Source organism: Solea solea, chromosome 8 (assembly GCF_958295425.1).
Source record: "Solea solea chromosome 8, fSolSol10.1, whole genome shotgun sequence".
Classification (NCBI taxonomy): domain Eukaryota; kingdom Metazoa; phylum Chordata; class Actinopteri; order Pleuronectiformes; family Soleidae; genus Solea; species Solea solea.
Genome location: NC_081141.1, coordinates 11,920,587 through 11,942,403, shown reverse-complemented (window position 1 = coordinate 11,942,403; position 21,817 = coordinate 11,920,587). Strand labels below are relative to the sequence as shown.

General features: G+C 39.0%; 1 protein-coding gene across 1 annotated transcript in view; it reads left to right on the top strand.

Moving 5' to 3' along the window:
- Nucleotides 1-9,798, top strand: part of ksr2 (kinase suppressor of ras 2) — a 95,779-nt gene extending 85,981 nt beyond the window's left edge. Inside the window, exon 22 of the mRNA XM_058636234.1 lies at nucleotides 6,072-9,798. Within this exon, the coding sequence (XP_058492217.1) occupies nucleotides 6,072-6,078 (7 nt within the window). The 3' untranslated portion in view covers nucleotides 6,079-9,798. The remainder of the gene's footprint in view (nucleotides 1-6,071) is intronic.
- Nucleotides 9,799-21,817: the final 12,019 nt, after the last annotated feature.

Below are 21,817 nucleotides of genomic sequence, written 5' to 3'. Positions count from 1 at the left end.
TCAGCTGAGATTGGCACAGCGCTCCCCCTGACCCTTATTTTGAGGATGAAGTGGTAGAAAATGGATGGATACTCCACACTATGTCTCTGAAAATAGATTCTCTACCATCATTTATTTTCTACACAGAGTATATTAGACAGTTTTTGGCTTCAGCATTGGTGTGATTGACCCAGAGCTAGATGATGTTTCTTTAATTTGTTAACACATGCATTTCTGCAGCTCTCAGTGAAAGCGTAACCTTAAACTAGAAAGATAAATTGAGTATCTGTTCGCATATCACACCAATTGTTTCACACTGTGAGAAATCCATGTATTAACTTCCATGAATGGCGATGCTGACACAACCTACTTGGCTAATGAGTCTGTTATTTTCAGGTCAAGACATTTAGAAATGAGCTTTACTGATTTTCCTTTCAGTGTCCAGTCACCGTTTAAAAGTATAAAATTCCTTTGAAACTTAATTGTTACATTTTGTAAACGGTTGAACCTTTGTTATGTATGATGAATATACACTGATGATGCAATCCTTCACCCTGTGGCTCTCATGATTGACACCTTTTATAAATGATACAAAACATGAAAGTAAGACGGATTCATTTGCAGAGTAGTTTTCCAGACACATTCAAGCAGAACAATTACATATTGCTTGAGAGAGGAGAATAATAAAAAACAAATAATTGTTGGGAGTCTCTCAGGTCCCATTTTTGTGATTATAGTTTATGTTTTCTGGATGAGGAACATCACATGCTCATGCAAGACGTATTGTGCACATGGAGATCGAGTAAAAAAAAAAATCACATAAACTGACAGACTGAATATATCTGTTAATACCTGCTTTTTACAAGTATAGAAACAGTTAAAATGGATATTATTCATTATTATTCTTTCAGCATTACATCTTCAACTTTCTGATAAACTTACACCCTTATTCAATTCTTGGAAGAATGCTGACATACGACGCAGTATTAGGGGCAAACTGAAGAGAAAACAAATGTAATCTTTCGAGAATAAAGTCGTAATCTTTCGAGAATAAAGTCATAATATTATGAGAATAAAGTCGTAATATTAAAAACTCATAATATTACAAATATGAGGTTGTAATTTTATTAGAATAAAGTCGTAATAATATGAGATTCTTTTTTATCATTATCTAATTTATTATTATTAAACAGCAACAGAAGGCAGATGTTACCAGATATAGCCTGCAGTCGACTACTACCAGCCATTTCTTCCCCAGTCCACAAGATTCTGACTTTATTCTCATAACTTTATTCTCAAAAGATTAAAACATTATTCTCGAAAGATTACGACTTTATTCTCATTTTATGACTTTATTCTTGAAAGACTTAAGAAACAAAAAACATAATAAATGCGTGTAAGAAAGAACAAACAAAAGCAAGCTATTTAAGTTAGCATTGGAGTCTGTTACGATGCTGAATTTGGCATCCAGATTTGCAGGTTCCTGGTCTACAGTTAAAGGGAAACTTAAGTAAAAGTTAACTTACAATGATCACACCCCAAACTGTCAAATAAAATTAAGGTTTCACTGACGTCATAGTGTGTCTCAAAATAGAGTAAGGCTTTACATACACGCACTTTAACATCAGCAAGAAGTGTAAAAATGATCTTGATCATTGTAAGTTCTGTTTCCTTTAAGTTTACACATTGAACTGCCAACCAGGACTCTGGACGCAAACTTCAGCGTCGTGATCAATGACAGTACCTGACATGAGTGTGTTTTCTAGCAGTGTTCCATCTCTCCCGTCCTCAGGATATCTGGTTATCCAGTAAATCGCTTTCCAATCAGCCTGTCCCCGACTGCTTCGGCATTTTTCCATCAGATCTATTGCATCATGCTTATTAATGTTATTGTCGAGGTTATTATGAAATTATTGACCATTAATACGTTGCCTATCCCAGCTTTATTTTTCATTATCAAAGGAAGGGAAGGAGAAACAACTACCAGAAAAGTTCCTCAAACAGTTCAAATTCTGTGATCTCAATCAACTGTCTTAACACCTGTAGACTGATGAGTGTGTGTATGCTGGTGTTGTCATGGATACTCTGACAAAACGTCATATCATCAGATCATCAACAGTAAAAGCAGCGACATGTGTAATTTATGACAAAAATCCTCCACTGCTTCCCTTTGAATACAGAAGACACAAAATGTAATAGTTGCAACAAAGAACGTATGTGTTTGATTGTGTCCGTGTGTGGCACCAGACACAAAGAAAGAGAGCGAGGGAGTGAGTCAGGCCACAGAGCAGGAAAATGAAATGAAAAGTCAATAGATAAGAACTTTACCTGTCCACACGGCCAGAAGTTCAGGCTCAGCCACTGAAGTGTAAAAAATCGGCATCTCCCAATTTCACGGAGGTGGAATCCCATCGGAGCATGAATGTTTGACTTCTGTCAAGATCCTTGAGAGTGTCGAATCCTGACAAGGTTCAGTGCATTTCTTGTTACAGTTCATTTAGAATGAAGAATGAAAACAATTGATCTTACAGAGATTATTAAATGAGGTAATACACATACAGGCTAACTTTATCATTGATATCAAAAGCAACAGTGTATAAATGGTCCAGTTCCATGGAGTTGATAGATTTGGTGTCTTTACAATGTCACACACACACATACTCTGGTACTTATACTGCAATATGGTTATTTAAGCACAACATATATAGTTACATCTATGGTTGTATAATAATTCCTGGTGAAATGAAATAAAAAAAAAGTGTTAATATGTGCACTCTCACTCACTCACACACACTCTGCAAACTAACTGATGTCGGTGTCCTCTAAAAAATAATAATAATAATAATAAAAAAATAGTACGAGGCCTGAATGGTGAAGCTTGTGGGTGGTGGGGTCTCAAATTCTGTGACCCTTTCCCTAAATCCACAATAGATGAGTATATACCGCGCGTGTCAGTTACTTATGACTGTCACGCAGTCAGTGGCAAAGCTGTATGTGGGAATGATGAAGGAGAGTCGTAGAAGGAGGATGAGGGTAATACCAGCAGGAGCCAGCAAGAACCAGATGTGACGATAGCCATATGCTCCAAGGAATGTCTCCTGATGTTATCCTTTTGCCAACGTTTCTCTTTGTCACTTTTCAGTGAGCGTGTTATGTGACCTTTAGTCAAAAAACGTCTCTTAACAAGCCCTGACTGGGTTATTTCATTTTGCAATGGTCTGTCTGCTTACAGTTTGTGCAGACAGGATCCGCTCCTTCTGTGCATGCTCCATGTGGCACAATATATTTTGCTATTATTTTCAAGAAGAAGAAAACAGCGATGATGGATGCTTATGTGTACTGTACTGTGTAATGTGTCTGCACACACCTCTGCCTTTTCTTCTTGACTCAAAAGGCAAACAACCGTAATTGTCCACTAACACCAGCTACTGGGATGGAATGTGAGTATGAGGAACTGACTGACTGATGACAGCAGTGTGAACTCTTGCACACATTATAGCTGGATGGAAGCAGACTGTTTTTCTTGTTGCTCTTGTTAGGTCAAGCCATTATTGTAATGGCAAGTAGAAAGTGGTGGTAACGTCACAAATAGGAATCTAAACACCACATCTGAGGCCCCCGAGAATCACATTTTGATGAGCTCCTTGTTGAGGTTTTGCAACCAGAAGTTCACAGACGTCCAATGCTATGATTTGTGTATTGTCTCCCTCTTATTCTTTTGTTGCTCTCTCTGCTCACATGTACATTACCGCAACAATCTGAAGGATTTTTAACGAGGCGTTTAGGGAAATGTATGGAGCTGTAGGCAGTTTTTTTCTGGTTGTTTTTTTTGCCACCATGATTCCTTATATATTCTCTTAACTGCAACATTTCGGTCATGTTTGCATGACACGCCACATACTCAAGACATAGGCTATAATGGATTCCACTAAGTGTTAGGCCCTTGATCTGATTCATGAGGTTAAATACACTGGTTCACTGTTTTCCTTCACAAACAAGAAGCGCATGATACATGTCTTTGAAAATAGCCAATTTAGAGCAGCAGAATTAGCTCTGCCACATAGTGTCTCTAAGGACTGGGGGGGGGGGGGGGGGGGGGGGGTTGTCTTTATTCATTTAAAAACACCCAAATGGCTCATTATGCTGTAGACGTATCTCATTAAAGCAGGTTTTTGGAGGACAGACTGAAAGATAGGAGGGTGGACGCAGGAGCATTTGCCATATCATATGAAGTATAAAGGGGCATCCTAAAGGTTCAGCTTCACTGAGCTGAAAGTTGTGCCAGAAAGGAAATGCTTGTTGGGCCTTGCGGCAAAGAAACATGCTGGCAACACCTGGAGGTGCATCACAACAAATCCCACGCAGCTGTTGTCCTGAATCAAAGAGCAAATAGATTTAACACAATGCTGGAAAATACTGCAGCTAAAACATGAGGTGGAAATGTCTTACTGTCTGATGCAACCAGTCGCTCTGATCTATCTGTGGAAGACATTTATGTGGTCATTCCACATCATGCACAAGAGAGTGTGGCTGACTGTCTGACAACCACTTAGAAAACCCATGCTGGTTTGAAATGTACATCCCAAAAATAAATCTTATATAATGGATGAAGATGGAGGATGTGACCCTGTCTTCCCCTCTAGCAGGCCCTTTCCTGGCCCATCTGGCAGATAATGTGCAAAGACACTGCCGCTCAGACTCACTGAGACCCATTCTTTAATGTACAATTCGCTATTTCTGATCTGCACAACATGCAGTGATCAACAATGTATATTTTATAGCTTGTCAGTACCTTGATTTTTTTTTAAAGATATGTGAGTGTAATTGACTCTATGTGTTTTTGTGTGGTTATGTTCAGATGAGCCCTTGATTTTATTGTATACTAACCAGTCAATGCAGAAGTTTAGAAAGGAAAATCATTATTTTTTCATACCAAGAATATGATGAGAAGATTTCGTAACTCCCCCATATCTGTGTATTAAAATGTAAGCAGTTATGCCTGTGCCTCTAATAATTTAATCAATGCATTCATACAAAAGAGGAGAGAAAGGGATGAATGAAAACTGAATGTAAAGCCTAAGAATAACTTACACTGCAGCATTGTTGGGCAGTTTATTCGTCTTTTCGTTAGTTGGTTTTCATTTGGTGACAGTCAGCATGATTGCTTTTGGGTGATGACACATTTCCCTTCATCTAACATAACAATATCCAGAGGGGTCCATCCTGAAGAACATTGGAAAAACAAATTGCTGTCCTAAGATTGTATCTCATGCTTAATGAGGCACCCATGAAATAGTTTGCTGAGTAAAAATGACACATGCATAGCTGTTAAAGTCGATGCGTCAACTTCAAACTTTAGTGTCAACAAGGTTATGTTCACTGAATCGACTTTTGTCAGAGAATCTGGTCTGGTGTTATTGAAGCAATCCACTGTTTTTTTATAGAAAAAAGTTGATTGAGTAATACAGTCAGAAAATTAAGGGAACACTTAATAATCACAGCATTAGATTTTTTTTGGTGATTTTGAACTCAGCCTTCAAGGGGTTGTTATTTTCTTAAAAATATAAAGTTTAAGGATGGCTCATTAAGGTTGTTCCCTTAATCACTAAATATTTCAGCAGTACAGTATTTATTTTGAAGGGGCTTTAAAAGCGTTCATGTAGTTGGTCAGTTCAATTATTTTCTCTACAGCTGAACAGCTGAACGATTGACTGGTCATTGGGGGAAGTGACAGGAAGAGCAGGTTTAATTCAGCTGACAGGGATTTGTGACAAGTGTCTGTGTGTCTTTGAACTCTTCACACATGGCAGTGTATCAGGAGCATTTTGTTGGTCAATTGCAAAAATGATCTGTGACTGAAATATCAAAGTGCAAAGGTGCAAAGTTTGTAACTTAAGCCATTGGTTTTCGCCTCAATGCTCACTGTTGTCATCAGCACCCTTAACATAAAAACCTATTTGGGTATTTTAAAGGTCATGGGCTCTGCATTTTTGCATCAACGTTAGTTTGTTGACAGTTCGGCTTCTTCCTGTAAGACCGTGTTCCACTTTAATTTTGTTTCCATTTTCCTTCCCTCCCCCTTCCTGCTCCAGGCTGTAACCAAGGCATCGATGGGACCGTGTCTTTGCATGAAGCTCGTCCTCAGCTCTCCAATATCTGCTCCACTGCCTGGCTGCCCTGCCTCCCAACCACCCACCCTCCTCTTATTGCCCCACTCTGCTACCACAGCTCCCACCTTTCCTGCTCCTCCTTCTTGCTCCAGCGCTGACACATACATGTTTCCCCCTAATGCCTGATTGGACCCTTTAGCGGTCAGTAGTGGCCCACTATTGCCAGAGTGGGCTACAACACATGCCGCAGACTTTCATACAAAGAGGCCTTTCTCCGCTCTATGCCTGAAGCCCTTCCCCAAAAACACCCATGTCTCTCTGTTGAGGAATTGTAATGTGTGTACAAAACATGAGCATTCACATCAGGCTGCAAATCATCTTCAGCTGCAAATATGTCTCTTTTAATACAACATCTCATGTTCAGCTCTGTCACCACAGCTCACACCATAGACATGTTGGTTTCAATGACTCATTGGGATACATTATGAGATTAGCATGGTTGCTGATTTAAATGGCAAACTCATTTGAATGGCAGTGTCAACTCAAGTAAAATTTTGACGTGATTGTCATTAGTATTTTCCATTTCTGCAATGATTGAATATGTTGTATTCAAACAATATTTTGTAAAACCTTTATGTTTGCGTTCTAATTTCCTCTCCATAAAAACACATTGGAACCTCCTCAAATATACAATATACAAATATTTTATATTTTCTTTTTACATATTAGACAATTCTCCAAAACACTTTATTTTACCATTTTTTCTTTTGACTCAGTGGACATCTGCAATGTGGGGATTGTACAAATGTAAAATTTCCCATGACTTGCAGAAGAGTTTAACTTTAACATTGAACATGTCCAATTTGTGAACATACAATTTTAGAATTTGCAAGACAGCTTGTTGTTGTTGTACAGTATTTGTTTGTTTTGAAAGTTATTTATTCCCCTCCCCCTTCTTAATTTTTCATATGTGCATTTGTAATAAAATGAATCTTACCCGTACAACAAACAAATCCACACCAAATTCCAATTTTAACCAAATTTAAGATAGTCTGAACGTGCAATAATGTGAATGTGCACATACGTCCAGTGTAGTCTGTAGGGTGAGTGGCTCGATGGCATCTCACCAGCAGCAGCAGTAGTTAAAAAATATTCAGTTTTGTTGCCCAGATTTCCCTGATAATCCCAGCATTTCCAAAAAACACTACTACTACTACTAATCAGTCAGTTTTGTACTGTTTAAAAAGACATTGTAAACCTGAAACAAAGTTAAAAAAACTGCCTACAGCTACCAAGTGACTCCATACATTTCCCTAAACGCTTCGTTAAAATCCTAAATTTTAATTTGTAAGCTTGAAGAAGTAGTCACTTTTGGATAAAATATTGCAACGCAACACACGTAAGTAAAAGTAAATCAGAGATTTAAAACAGAAAATCTCAGTGTAACCTAATTTCTTTTAACAAGGGAATCTACAGATTTGTCCAGACTGAACAATAAATCCCTTCTGAGGAAAAAACAATATCTATGTCATAATATCTCTTGTTATTTGCATATAGTGGAATGCATGTGAGCTCAACCCGCCAGCAGACTCCCTTATGAGAGCACTAGAAGCTATGCTCGGGTAAATTTTGCAATGGGCTACACAGGCAGCCTGGAAATCACTTTTACCTATTTGGGACAAGTCTGTAGTAAAAAAGACAACAACCATAATCCCTTCAGCTTCCCCTTTTATGGAAAAAAAATATCTCCAAATACACTTGAAATATGTCAGTGCGATACAATCCAAAAATCCTATATATCGCATGCTTCACTATGCACAGACTGCAAAAATGTAAATAAAAATCAGCAACAACATTTTGGTCGAGTCGTACTGTGGGCTGCTTATGTCTTTTTTTGTGGAAGAAGATTATTTGTGACACGGTTGGAGAATGTATGACTTTGAAATTGCTTAAAATGGCACAAATGTGTTGCTAACAGCTTCTTAGATTAATATGCATACAATTACTGATACCAGCATCGGTAGATACTTGAGGATGTAATATTGGTATCGGGCAAGGAAAAGGGATATTGAGCCATTCCTAAACAGTATCCAGTTATCAAATAATAACAGCCAATTGGTTTTGAACAGGCTCTTATAATTGAAAACATCAGGCAGGGCACACAATTCACACAAAGGACAAAGGTTTGATTAAGCCAATGATTACATACATAATGTTATCTAAGATAATAGGTTGTACTTACATGAACTGCTCAGTTTATTTGGTTAATTAGACCATCAAGTATTTTTTTTAATGCTAAAACTTTATGAAATAGACTGCATTAGACTGAGCTAATGGTGCATCTATGTAATAAACTGGAAATTCTATATTTTTTATTTCTAAAATGTATGTTGTGGTGAAAAGAAATAAACAAAAAAAAACAACACAAATAGGAATTAATCTTGGCACCGACCCTAGTTGAATATTTGAAAGTTGTTTCCTGGCTCCTGTTCGTTTAATTCACTTCTATTCAGACAATAGAGCTTGTCATTCTTTATTAGTCGGTGGCCACAGCCTCAGACCCTGTTAGAATTATTTCTCTGCAATTCACTCTGACTTTCCTCCGTGCACTGGGTAATCAGGATGCTGTTGAGATCAAACACAGAGGCAGGACATCAATAATAATAATTATTATTATTGGTATTATTACAAATAACTCCTTCTATTTTCCTTGTTCACTTAATTTCCTCCAATTTAAAAAAAAATTAAAAAAATTGCAGGTGATGCAATTATGGTGTTGCACTCTCATCCGTGGTAAAAATGCAAATGATTGCTTGCAGATGAGCAGATTTTTTTTGTTTTCCAACTTAAATTGAACTGTGCATGGTTTGTTGCCAACACTGATGATAACAAACATGACAGAGTGCAGGTCTGTGTTCTTTAATAACAATGTGAAACATGGGAGTCTGTGAGAAATCTTGTTGTACAACAGAGCACAGTGAAAGGGCTTCTCACTGTATTTATTTGTCCAACACTTTTGTTTGCGAAAGGTTTGAAATTGTGTCACTTTTAATCATATTTGTCAAAACTTGAGAATGTACGGAATGATGTCAAGCAGCCTCTGCCTTCCGCCACGAGCAGATGATGCCGATGCCGATGAGCAAAAAAAAAATCAGGATCATGGATGCCACCAACCAAGCTCTGATTTCCTGACATCTGCTTTTGATTCTACTGTCATCCTTTGAGTGGATACTGTGAGCTCTATTCGAGGGCTGTTATTGTCCAGGGCTTCGCTCTCTGAAAACCATTTCATATTGTTTGCCTTATTTGTTGTTGTTGACATATTGTATCTAAAAATGCTTTTTTGCTGCCCAATCTCTCCATGCCTGTTCCCAGCAAATCATGCATCAACCTTACCATCAACATCGTCATGACAAAAAACTCCTTTATGACCATTAGCTCCACCATTCACAGAACAATGTCCTTACTCAAAAGAACATTAAGGCTTGAAAGGGATCTTCATTTGTAAATTTTGTACAGTAAAAAAGTTTATAAAAAGTTTTTTTACCCGTCCAGAAAGGATTTAGTTTCTGCTGTTTAAATGAATGTCCATGAATTACAATTTTTAGGCCTTGTAATAAAATGTGTGTTTTTTTGTGCAACATCTGGGTTTGTTCTGCTGTCCAGAAGAGGAAAAAAAAAAAACGTCAATAAAAACTTCTAGTCATAATCTGTGTCTTTATTAATTCCACAGTCTGACTTACACAGTAGGTTTAGTAAATTAATACATAAGCATTACTATCCCCAGAGCTCTGGTGCAAATAAAAACTGCAGGTTTCAGCTGAATCGCAGCTTGAATGGTGTGATGTCACGCCAGTGAGAAACTGGAGTAACACGAGAAGAACGTCTCCTCACAATTAGGGGAATATCAGCTGCATGCTTCTTGTCTTATCATCTTTCTTTGTACTGTCAGTGGAATTTCAGATTTCACGGTACAACACAAATCAGGAAAAATAACACAAAAAAGATATTGCTTATCTTAAAACTGTTATTTAATGTTTAAATATAAATGTTTAAGTTTAAATGTTTTTTCGTGTCTGTGGCGACATTCCCATGCTGCACACAGAGTGATGCCTTTTTTAACTGAGCCTGAGCAGATGAGACGGAGGAAGCACACAGCATGAGTAAAGCAAGGCAGATTAGCAGCAGCTCTATGGCTGAATGCCAGTCAGTAAGGTCATTATTTGGAAATGATATCCGCTGCTTCTCAAGGCACTGAAAGTGTAGCATGTATTTGCAGTAGGTCCACTTCTCTCTCAGGTACTCTCCTGTTGACTCTAAAGAAGACATCCCAACAGAATTCATAACTGCTCTTGTTTGGAAGAAGTTTCATCAAAACTAATTTAAATTCCAGAGATCAGTAGCACCAGTGGGCTCATCCTCTGACTGATAGATCATGAAATTCAGATGGTTTGCCACTCCCATGGAAGCCATTTTTGTGCTTCACCCAAACAAGGTATGGTCATTTCACCTGATGCAGTCAAGTTTGAAATCTCTAATAGGTAAAAGCAGCCCCGTGTGAACTATATACAGTTGTTCATGGTCATAGCCTCTGGAGGATGATAAGGTTTAAGACCAAGTGAGCACATTGATCCCACCAGTCATCAGAGAATTTCAAATGCAACATGATTTCACAGTCTGTGCTCAGACCATTGCTTCTAAATGGTTGGGGAAATAAAAGGTTTAAAAGGTTTGAGAAGCACATGACTTCTTCACCTTTTCCAGCATAACATAGCATTGATTCACAATTAAAATTTTAAATGGAAATTTGCATATTTTTATGTATGTACTGTAAAGTAAATACAGCAAAACTACATGCCACCACTTTCCACCACATGCGCATGATTAATATGTGCAAATCCTTTATTTCCAAGGGTGCACACGACGGATGCACTAATGGGACACATGATACATGAAGCATCCATGATGTGGATTAAATAACTCAAGCCTCAAGGCTCATTTGTTCTTACTTGAAGAGAAAGCACAGGTGAGGCAATGTGGAGGAAACACAGCTGTTCTTAAACAATGTAACCAACTACCAACTGTTGTGGATATTTAGTTATCAAGAGAGCCAACCAAGGATGGAGTTTCTGGAGTCAGAAATCTGGAGTCAGTCTACTGAGTCCTAAAGTTATGGTATTTAAAGGTTTTGGAATGCTGACCTTCGGGAGGACTGCGTAGTTGAGTTATGGGTGATGGGTGTCACACCGAGGCCTTTGTGATTAGCGAGTTGCAGCTGTCACCGTCCTGAGTTGTTTAGGTTTGTGCTAAGGAATGTGGAAAGCTAGGAAAGCTGCTAATTTTAGAGAAGACCATATCATAAGTTTTTCTCTTACACCATCATATTACCATAAGTACATCCATTCAGGTGGCATACTTGCTAAGATAATCGAGAATATCTAATAGCAATATACATGGTGATGGTGAAGGCGGTTGGGATTATGTAAAAAAAAAAAAAAATGTTGCATTTCTTTTACCAACGTGCAGAGCTAAAAAAAATGTTGAAATGATTTTTTTGTCATCTTGCTTGAAGTATTGGCTCCTTCTAGTTTGTGAACAAAGCTAGAATGAGCCATACAGTAGGTGTGTACACATTACTCCTGTTCTGTTTTCATTCCTAACTGAATCACACATTTTGACATGTCAACGTATCTAAAGCAGGGATTATGATGGCTGTGACTGGCTTCAATGTCAGGGTCCTGGTATTCTGCACCCTGGCTCAGTGTCATGCTGTCATTGACTGGTAGCACACTTGAGTAGAAAAGAGCCAAAGTTAATGTGCTTTCATGGTATGACGAGTGAAAGGCGGCTGCTGTGTGAAGGACTTGTAAATCCAGAATTCTACCTGTGTCAGTGTCAGTGGATTGACAAATATTACACTTGCTCAATTTGAATAAATGAATTACATTGCCTGCTTTAAAACTAAGGAATTCATAATGTCAATTAATTGATCTGAGGAATCATTGTCAAAGCAAGCCAAAAAGATATTATGATATTGTCAGAGTTAGGTGCACAGTAAGTACAGTAAGTGGATTTTTACCACAAGTCTGTCTGTTGTGTGACACATGGAAAATACAGAAATCTTACTTTTTGAATTTTGACGATGACAGATAATTATAACTATAGTTCACTGGTAGAATGCTAAAACATTAAAACATTACATTTCTTGTAAGAAGTTGTTGCTGGTGCTGGAGTTCTACCCTTAAATAATTTATTTCACTTTCTGTACTTTTCTTTTGGAAAATAATTTGTTAATATTAATTCATGTTTCCAAATGGTTAATGGTTAATTATTATCTGTATGAACTAAGCATTTTTACTGTTCTGAACTGTGACATCACTTCCTGTTAAAGCCTAGTTATGGTGCTGCCACTTCCTGTTTGGTTTCTTCCTGTTTGGCTGCAAACAAAGCAGCCATGGGACATGCTGTCCAGAAATGTTTGTTCTGGTAAAACATCATAGAAGCACTGCCGTAAGTTGATGATGTCAATGTTTGCTATGTTAAAAGTGAAATATGAATTACTCTTTATTTGAAATATTGTTAATAACTTATTTTAAAATGATTCCATTACAATTCATGTTTAATGTGTATTTAGTTTAAATGCAATGGTAGCAGTTATACCAAGAGGTAATTTAAGCAATTTACATTGATTATTATTTAGTTGATTGTTATTTCAGGAAGTTGTGATTAAGAAATCTGACAATGGTTTTATTTGTTTATTTGCTTGTTCAGTTTTCACCTCATGCTTCAACCTAAATGATGAAGTCTAATGGCCCATGTCTCCGTTCCAAGGTATACTCGTGGGTCAGGGTCCTGTAGTATCCCACCTCACCATAGGGTGGCGGTACAAGTCTGGAGGCAGGGGATAGGACGCATTCCTACCAAAGTGGAAGGGAACGATGCTACAGCTCCTTTGGACTCATCTGGTTCCAGCTGTTCACAGCAGAAAGGCCCGTCGGGCAGGGGAGTCGGGGTGTTAGCCGGTTTCAAGGGTCGACAGTTCAAGGCTCGGATGACTATCTTTGGTGACTACTTCTTCTTTTGTTGAAATGTTTTTTTCTGCTTGTTGCGTGGGGATTAATACTACATCTACTGGTGGAGTTGGAAATTCAGGCTGCGCATGCATGTTGCGTGTTGATGACGCAACTCGCGCCATGTGTATGGTGCATGTTGGGAGTATAACAGAACTATTAAGTAAATGGTCAAACTTACTTCAACTCTGTCTTCATTGGGTGAGGTCAAGGTTTATCTTGGTGTTTAGTCAGAGTTCTAACACAACAGAACATTATAATAATGCCCCACAAGTCCAGACTACTGAACCTTTAATACATGCTGTACATTTGTAATATTTTCAATTGGGCAACAAATCACAAATGGTAAAGGTCTGTAAAAACCAAGGGAAAAAGTCAAAGGCTTTAGTAAATAATCAAAGCTGGTTATATAAATAAATACATTTATTTTTTGTGCACCATTTTCCTTTTGTCATCTTTTTTTAAATTCTACGATAATAATACAATATAAGGTTAGTTAAAGTGATCTATCTTGTTAAACCTTTGGTATTGCCAGGTATTTGAGTTGCAGTTCGGGTAAATTCTCAACCCCTCCCATGTTTGTTGTGCTCAGTCACAGCAAACAAACAATTAATGGTTTACATCCACAGCACACATTCATGGTAAGGGGGTGTTTACAATAATAGGATAAATCAAAAGTCAGTCATGCAGAATGGTGCACAATGGGCAGCTGACGGAAAGTTTCCTGGTCAAGACAGGAGTGAGGCATGATTTCCTGCTCTCTCCGTTCTGTCCATTGACTGGATTTTGAAGAATGTAACCAGCGGAAAGAAAAATGGGATCCAATGGCACTGTGGAGTCAACTGGATGACCTCAATTTTGCTGATGTGCCCCTGTCACACAGCTACCAGTAGATGCAGGACAAGTCATCACATCTGCTCAATGCTTCAGCACAGGTGGGACTAAACATCCATAGAGGCCAGGTGAAGCCCTAGAGGAGGTGGAGTCCTTTGCATACCGCGACAGTGTGATGGATAAGCAAGGAGGGACAGGTGCAAGTGGGAAGTCCAGAATCCAGATCAGCCCCCGCACGTGTCTGTTCAACTCCAACAGCATGTCTGTACTGTTGTGCGGAGCAGAAATATAGAGGACTACAAAACCATGATTAAAATCCAGACCTTCATCGATCAGTGTCTGTGTCTGATCCTTTCAATTTGCTGGCCAGAGGTCATCATTAATTTAGATCAGTAACCCATGGAGCAAAAGATCCTGAGAAGAAAGTGGGTCTGCCTTGGCCACACACTGGTGCTGGGACCTGGACGCAGACGTCAAGCTGACAGGACTGGGATGGGGATAGCTGGGCACAGAACTTTCTTGCTGAAGGACAATCGTCAATGGCCTATGCTCCAGGAGAAGTGAAGGGCTCTAGAGTTTTACATATAAACTATATGTACTTGGTGGAAAGCAGGGCTGCAGTCATGTTGACATAAAGTCTCTATTCCCCAATTTAGCTATGCTGTTCTGTACCTGTTCTCCAGCCCTCCAGCCAAGTATCATCATTTAACCTGCCTCTGAACTATGTTCTTTGTCATAAAACGGAAGATTTCTGGAGGGCAAGGCATGTGGGATCTAGATAAATGGCCGTAAAGAAAAGAAAGCTGGTTGTGTTACTTTAAGTCTCTTACTGCATATAACAAAACATTCAGAAATGACTGTGGTAGGAAAATTATACATACAAAGTGTGACTGGAGGCAGGAAAACACTTTCTAAGTGTTAAATGATGTTATTGCCTTGAGAGAGGCTATTTAACTGTTGTGTAACATGTAAATAAAGCATTGCCTTGCTTAAGCTGTAAATACTTCACATCTGCATTGTCAATAATTTTCTCCACAAGATGACAGTAGTATTAATGTAAAATATGATATGGTTCGGATATAATACTTCCCACATCTTATATGCTGCAAACTCTTGGAAACCACCCACAAGCATTTCAGGGCTGACACCACCCAGGCTGCAGTTATCATCATCAAGTCTGTTGTGAGGCTGACATGCGGTCACAAAGTGGAGCTCATCTATTTCGATAATTATTTTGCCTGTGACTTTGACAGAGTGCGAACGGCACATTGGCATGTGCAGCGCTGCCCTTGGCTCTTTTCGGTCCTGTAGCTTTGACCCTTTTTTAGCTGTGCTCAATATGGTTAAAAGACATTTTCAGTGCCAACAAAGAGTGGGTGTTTTCTTTTCAAGTGAGATAATTTGTGTGAAATGCCCTGGCTGTGTTCTTGCCTCGCTGGGCCACTGATCTTTACAGATTCTCAGTCTCGCTCGAGAGCTACAGGGGGGGAGTCAGTGTTTTTATATTACGCTCTGGCATCCCCGCGACCGGGCGTAACAGTCAGCAACATTGATGTTCTGTTTTGGATCACATCAAAAGCTATGCACTCTCCACTTCAAAGCTGACGGGGAAACTGCTGGTATAGCTGTGCATTTACATACAGTATTTAATCTTTTTCAATTTAACCATATTTTTGCCTGCATTGCCCACTTCGCTTTGAATTCTCCAGCACAGCTTCGCCATATCTGAGCCTCTCACACTCATGCTGAGAGGAAAATACACTATATTTCAGATCCTCTGGAATCTCTCCTCCTCCTCCTCCTCCTCCTCCGTTCCCACTGCCAATTTTTTCCAGCTCAAAAGATATGTAGGTCTTTTGGGAAGTAAATCTTGGTTCAAACATGCACATGTATTTTGTAATTTGCAACAGCAAGTACAAACACATTTACATATTCTCCTCGCACTGGAGGGTTTGTTCTGTGTGTTTTACAAAACAGTTAGAACAACAGGTATCCGCTTTTATGGGATTCCATCAGCCTGTTTCTATGCACATTTTCAACTTGTTCATTTATACACTTAAAACACAGATAATTAGAAATGTTTTAAAATGTCACATATATTGGAGAATAAGAGGACTTTTAAGAAAATGAATTGACTGAAATACACTCCCACTAACACTTTTCACTGAGAAAAAATGATAAAAGGCAGAAACGAGTGATGAAATAAATAATACTATAATATTATCCAAATATTATGACAATAATATGATTCAAGGCAGCAACACATCACCACCTTATATCAACAGTTACTTGCCCCTTTATTTACATCCACCATTTGCACCTTGTTATCGATTGTGAGATGGACTTTTGTGCCAACTATCGCTTATCATGGTGAACTAACTCACAGATACAAATGTGTTAGAATTTTCAAAACATTTCAATGTAAATATAGCTGTAAGTGTGGAAAAGCAAGCAACAGCAGGTTACACTCTGACAAATCTAAATGGACACAACCCACTGCCTCCCGTTAGTGGTCTCATGAGCCCAGGTCTTACTGTGTTCTGTAGTGAAATTGTGAATTTTACAATTTTACAATCGCCTGTTTGTTTCCGGTTATCATCTTTGCTTCGCTGCTAAGGTTTTTGACCTTGCACTGCAAGAGCATGGGCAGTCAGTTAGTGACCATCAGGTAGGCTATACTAGTTGATCTGTCAATGAGGTCTGAATTAAATGACTTTAAGTTATAGATTTAGCTGTTTTTGAATGTTCCCTTTACCACCTTGAATCTGCTTTTGCATATGAAAAGTGCTCCATAAATAACACGTCAGAGAGGGAGATGTTACTTGTAAGGGGAAAAATTCTCCTAGATTTGATCTATGATGTCTCTTCTTTGTGTAGCAGTGCATTTATGATCTGTATGATTCAGTTGTATCTGCTCTATAGAACATCGTGAGGCTGATGTTGAAATGAAATCATCAAAAAAACTTCAGCTAATTGTTAGACAGCCTTTTTACATCTGGAAACTGAGTAAGGCTTGTATGATTTCATCAACCAAATTCCAGATTAGACAACAGAGTTTCAGGGAGTTTCCAGACTGATACACAACACCAGAAACGGTCCATTCATCAAATTCATCAAAGTCCTTTGGCTATCCTGGAGCCTATTTTGTGGACTAAACATTTGAAAAATATATCATGGAACCGGTTAGATTGCAGATGTACTCTACATTAAAGAGCCCATCTGCCCTTTCAGTCTCTTCAGTTTGTAATGCAATTTATGTCTCATAAACCTATAAAACTAAAGTACAGAGACAGTAAGGTACATTAGACTTAACCAATAAACCTGGCAAGTCTGCAAAAAATTCAATAAACTCAAGATTTCTATTGCATTTACAAGCTGGGAAATAGTCACATATCACAAAATAACAGATGTAAAACCTGGAGTAAAAACTGAAGTAGCAGACATTTCCTTCAATCCTTTAATCAAAATCTACTTCACAGGAAAAGAAACCAGTGTGCAAAGGTTCTGACACCTTTTGAAATGGTGTGTGTATGCTTAGAAGACTATAGAAATAAAGTACACCTGAATGAGAATCAGTTTTATTAAAAGTTATTAACATTCAAGGTATTTGATTTGGTGTTTTTGGAGCAAAACAAATAAAGTTCAGATTTGCATGAGATAAAAAAAACATTTATTGACTTTTCTTACAACAGTGAAACTGACCGAAGTGCACAAATACATATGTAATCAGTACCAAATCACCCAGACCTGCACTGAATCCCTTCACACAAGTACTTTAGTTGAGTGCAATGTTTAATCATTCCATCAACCCATCCGTTGTTCAGTTGATTTCACAAGTGACACTGTGAAATTATTGCATACAATCAAATTGTGTATATATTGGCTGTAAACAATTATTTCCGATTGATAGCAAATTAAATGTTAATAAAGCTTTTAGTCTCCACAATGGATCCCCACAGAATGTAATAGCAGAATGTTTAATTAAAAGTTGCCATAGAAACAAAGAGCATTTGTTGAAAACATTCACTAACTAAATGTCTTGGAAATGTTAGTAAAAGGTAAGCAGTGTATAGCAAGATGAGAAAAGACAAACCTGTATATGTCGATGCACATTTTATAGTCTTCATTCACTTTAAATTCACATGTATGCCCGCACTAGTGCAGTGATAATACTTCCTTCATCTAAATGTATAGTAAATGTGCTCAGAATGAATGCAATGATGGATTGTCACTCTGGTAAAAGAGTGGTTGTTGGTTCAAGAGGCTGCCGGAGACCATCACAGTAAAAACACTGTGTAGAAATGTAAGAGCAGTAAGTCATGGATAAAATGTGACAAGCAAATCATTGGCACATGTATCGTAGTCATACAGGCATAACAAAATGTATTTCCTCTAGCTACACAAATGTCCATTCACATGCATGCAAGTCTGTTTCTTTTCTCTAATATGCAAAAATAAGTAAGGGTCTGAGGACACATGAGGGAAAAGGGGGAAGATGTATAAAAAGAAAGTGATGTAATTTTAACTGCACGTCTTAACTCTGAGCAATGTGCAACGTAACGGGGCTAAGCAGGGGCTTTGCACAGTGATCCACATGGTGTGTGGCTTTATGAGAGGGCAGATGGTACCACTCAAGCAGGAAGTGATTGACATAATGACATGTGGATTGTGGGTGTATGTGTGTCCTGAATGAGTGTGTGCATGTACAAAGATACTACTTTAAAATGGATTCAGAGTGTTTTTTTTTTTTTTTTTTTTTTTTTCAATAAGCCCTGGTACATTTCTGTGTGCATGAGGATGATATCCAAGAATTGTACTCTGTTATGTCTGCAAGTGGACATACTGACTAATAAATAGCTGGTCTATAGCAAAGGCCGCTCTCATCTTACTTATCTTTGAACTCTTACAGAGATACTCACCCTATATAAGTCAACACTTTGAACAGTCAGTCAGTCAGTCATCATCTACCGCTTCATCCTCAACCAGAGGGTCGCGGGGGGTGCTGTGCCAATCTCAGCTACATCGGGCGATAGGCGGGGTACACCCTGGACAGTTCGCCAGTCCATCGCAGGGCCACACACAGATAGAGACAAACAACCATTCACTCTCACACTCACTCCTATGGTCAATTTGGAGTGTCCAATTTACCTATCCCCACATTGCATGTTTTTGGACTGTGGGAGGAAGCCGGAGTACCCGGAGAGAACCCACGCACACACGGGGAGAACATGCAAACTCCATGCAGAAAGGCCCTTGTTCCAACCGGGGCTCGAACCCGGGTCTTCTCGCTGCAAGGCGAGAGTGCTAACCACTACACCACCGTGTGGCCCCCACTTTGAACATATCAACTCAATTTTGTTGGCTGGCTCCATATCTATCTACCTAAATGCACGGTATGTGTTTCTTCAAAATAATAACAGGGGACATACACAGAGGAAGTTTCAAGAACATCTGTCTTAACCTGTTATTATAAATGGAGGAAATTCCTTCTATTTTGAGGCAAACCATAAGAGCTGCTCATGTAGCTGGGCTGTAATGTCTGGATTGATGTTATTTCTCATTGCATACATAGGTACCTCAGTGAGGTTGACTCAGTGGTGGAGAGTTCAAACAATTTTCCAGTGCACGATTATGTCAAGAGGGAGACTTGGTTTGCAACGATAGGTTATGTTTGCGTCCTGAAATGGGCGATGGGCATGAGCAGCATTATGTGTCATGTCGGTGTCCTTAGGAATGACGTTCATACATGAAACATGGAAACTACAGAAGCTAATTTCTCTGCCTGTCTGAGGTGGAAATGTTTTTTTTTTTTTTTTGTGTGTTTTGTATGATTACTTACACACTACAGTTAGAAATGATGCACAGTTTTAACCTTGACATTCATGGAGGAAGATTATTTGCACCATTTCATCTTTTGGCATCTCCTTTTCAGGGTTGCCACAGCGGGTCATCTGCCTCCATCTTGTCCTCTGTCTTGTGTCCTCTTCTGTCACACCAACTGTCCTCATATCCTTCTTCACAACATCCAACCTTCTCTGTGGTCTTCCGCTGTTCCTCCTGCCTGGCATCTCCATCTTCAACATTGTATGCAATATAATCAGTATCCCTCAATCTGAGCTGTCTCTCGAATATTCCCATTTCTAAACCTGTCATCCTGGTCACTCCCAAAAAAATCTCAGCATCTTCAGCTCTGCCACCTCCAGCTCCCCATCCTGTCTTGTAGAAAGTGTTACTGTCTCCAAGCCACACATCATAGCAGGTCTCACTACCGTCTTTTAGAAATTCTCTTTCACTTTTGCTGCTATCCTTGTGTCAAACATCACCCCTGACATTCGTCTCCATCCACTCCACCCTGTCTATACTTTTGTCTTCACCTTTCTTGCGCACTGTCCATTGCTTTGAAAGGTTGACCCCAGGTATTTGACTACTTCCCCACTTTGACTACTTCTTCTCCTTGCATCTTCACTGTAGCACCTGTTTCACAGTCATCCAGGTATATATAGTATGTCCTGCACCACCCTCACACATTTCTCTGCCACTGCCAAATTCCTCATACAATACCTGAGTTCCTCTCTTGGTACCCAATCATAAACTTTCTTCTAGATCCACAAAGACACAGTGACCTTTTGACTCGTGACCTTCTCTATATTTCTCCAAAACATCCACTGCTATCTCTCCTAGACATCTCCAGACCTCCACAGATATGCCATCTGGACCAGCTGCCTTTCCACTCTTCATCCTCTTCAGAGCTGCCTTCACTTCCTCCTTACTAATCATCTGCACCTCCTAAGGCACCCCTCTATCTGTCCTCCTTTCTCTCTCATTTTCCACATTCATCAGCTCCTCAAAGTGCTCTTTCCATCTTCTTAACATACTCTATCTCTGTCCTTAATCACCACCTTCACTTGCTTCCTCTTCTTGGTTTCCAAAGTCATCCTACAGAGTCCCATCTGATGCTGCCTAGCCACACTCTCCCCTGGCACCACCTTGCAGTCTCCTATTTCTGTCAGATTGCATCTTCTGCATAGTAAATAATCTACCTGTGAGCATCCTCAGTGGGTCGAAAATTGTGATACAAACTAAATCATAACTTTGGTGCAGGGTTTACGTTAGCAGGTATATGCTGGCTTTTCGACTTGAATTTGGCTGGCAAAAAAAAAATCGTCAAAGGCCAAAATATCCGGTGGAAAAAATGCCAAATCAATCAATGACATATTAGATCTTCAGATACCTATGAGATATGTTAACAAGAGAACCTAACTCTAAAGGGTATTTTTTATTTCATCTCAGCGAGAGTTTCCGTGTCATCATGTGACTGATGTAGACTGACAAAGTTGTAGTTCAGACGTGCAGTGAGATGCAGTGCCACTGATGACAGCTCTGCGGGTATGGAGGGTTGAATTCCCAAACTGATGGTGAAACAATCATAAGGGATTGGGGGGAAATCTAGCCTGACTGGGGCAAAACTGGGGAAGATCGCCACCATAATTCCAGTGTCCGGCGTGCTTGCCGAATGTGGGTTCTTGCTCCAAAACCAAAACAAAACAGCCCAAAGAAGTCGTCTTCAATGAACCGTGGACGCAAACTGACATGAACGGAGAATCGTGACATTTATTTTTCATCATTTTCATCATTTATTTCAAAGTTCACGCAATAGATAAGTGTGTAAAGTTGTCTTAATTTAAAGGAGTCGGACTAACCATAATTTATTTCTGGTAGGGTATTCATTGTTTATTTCTCATTTAGTTTATAATAGTTTGATTTTTGCCTGCTCAGTTTACAGTTTGTGGAATATTTGTTTTCCAGAATTCAATGAAAACTTGT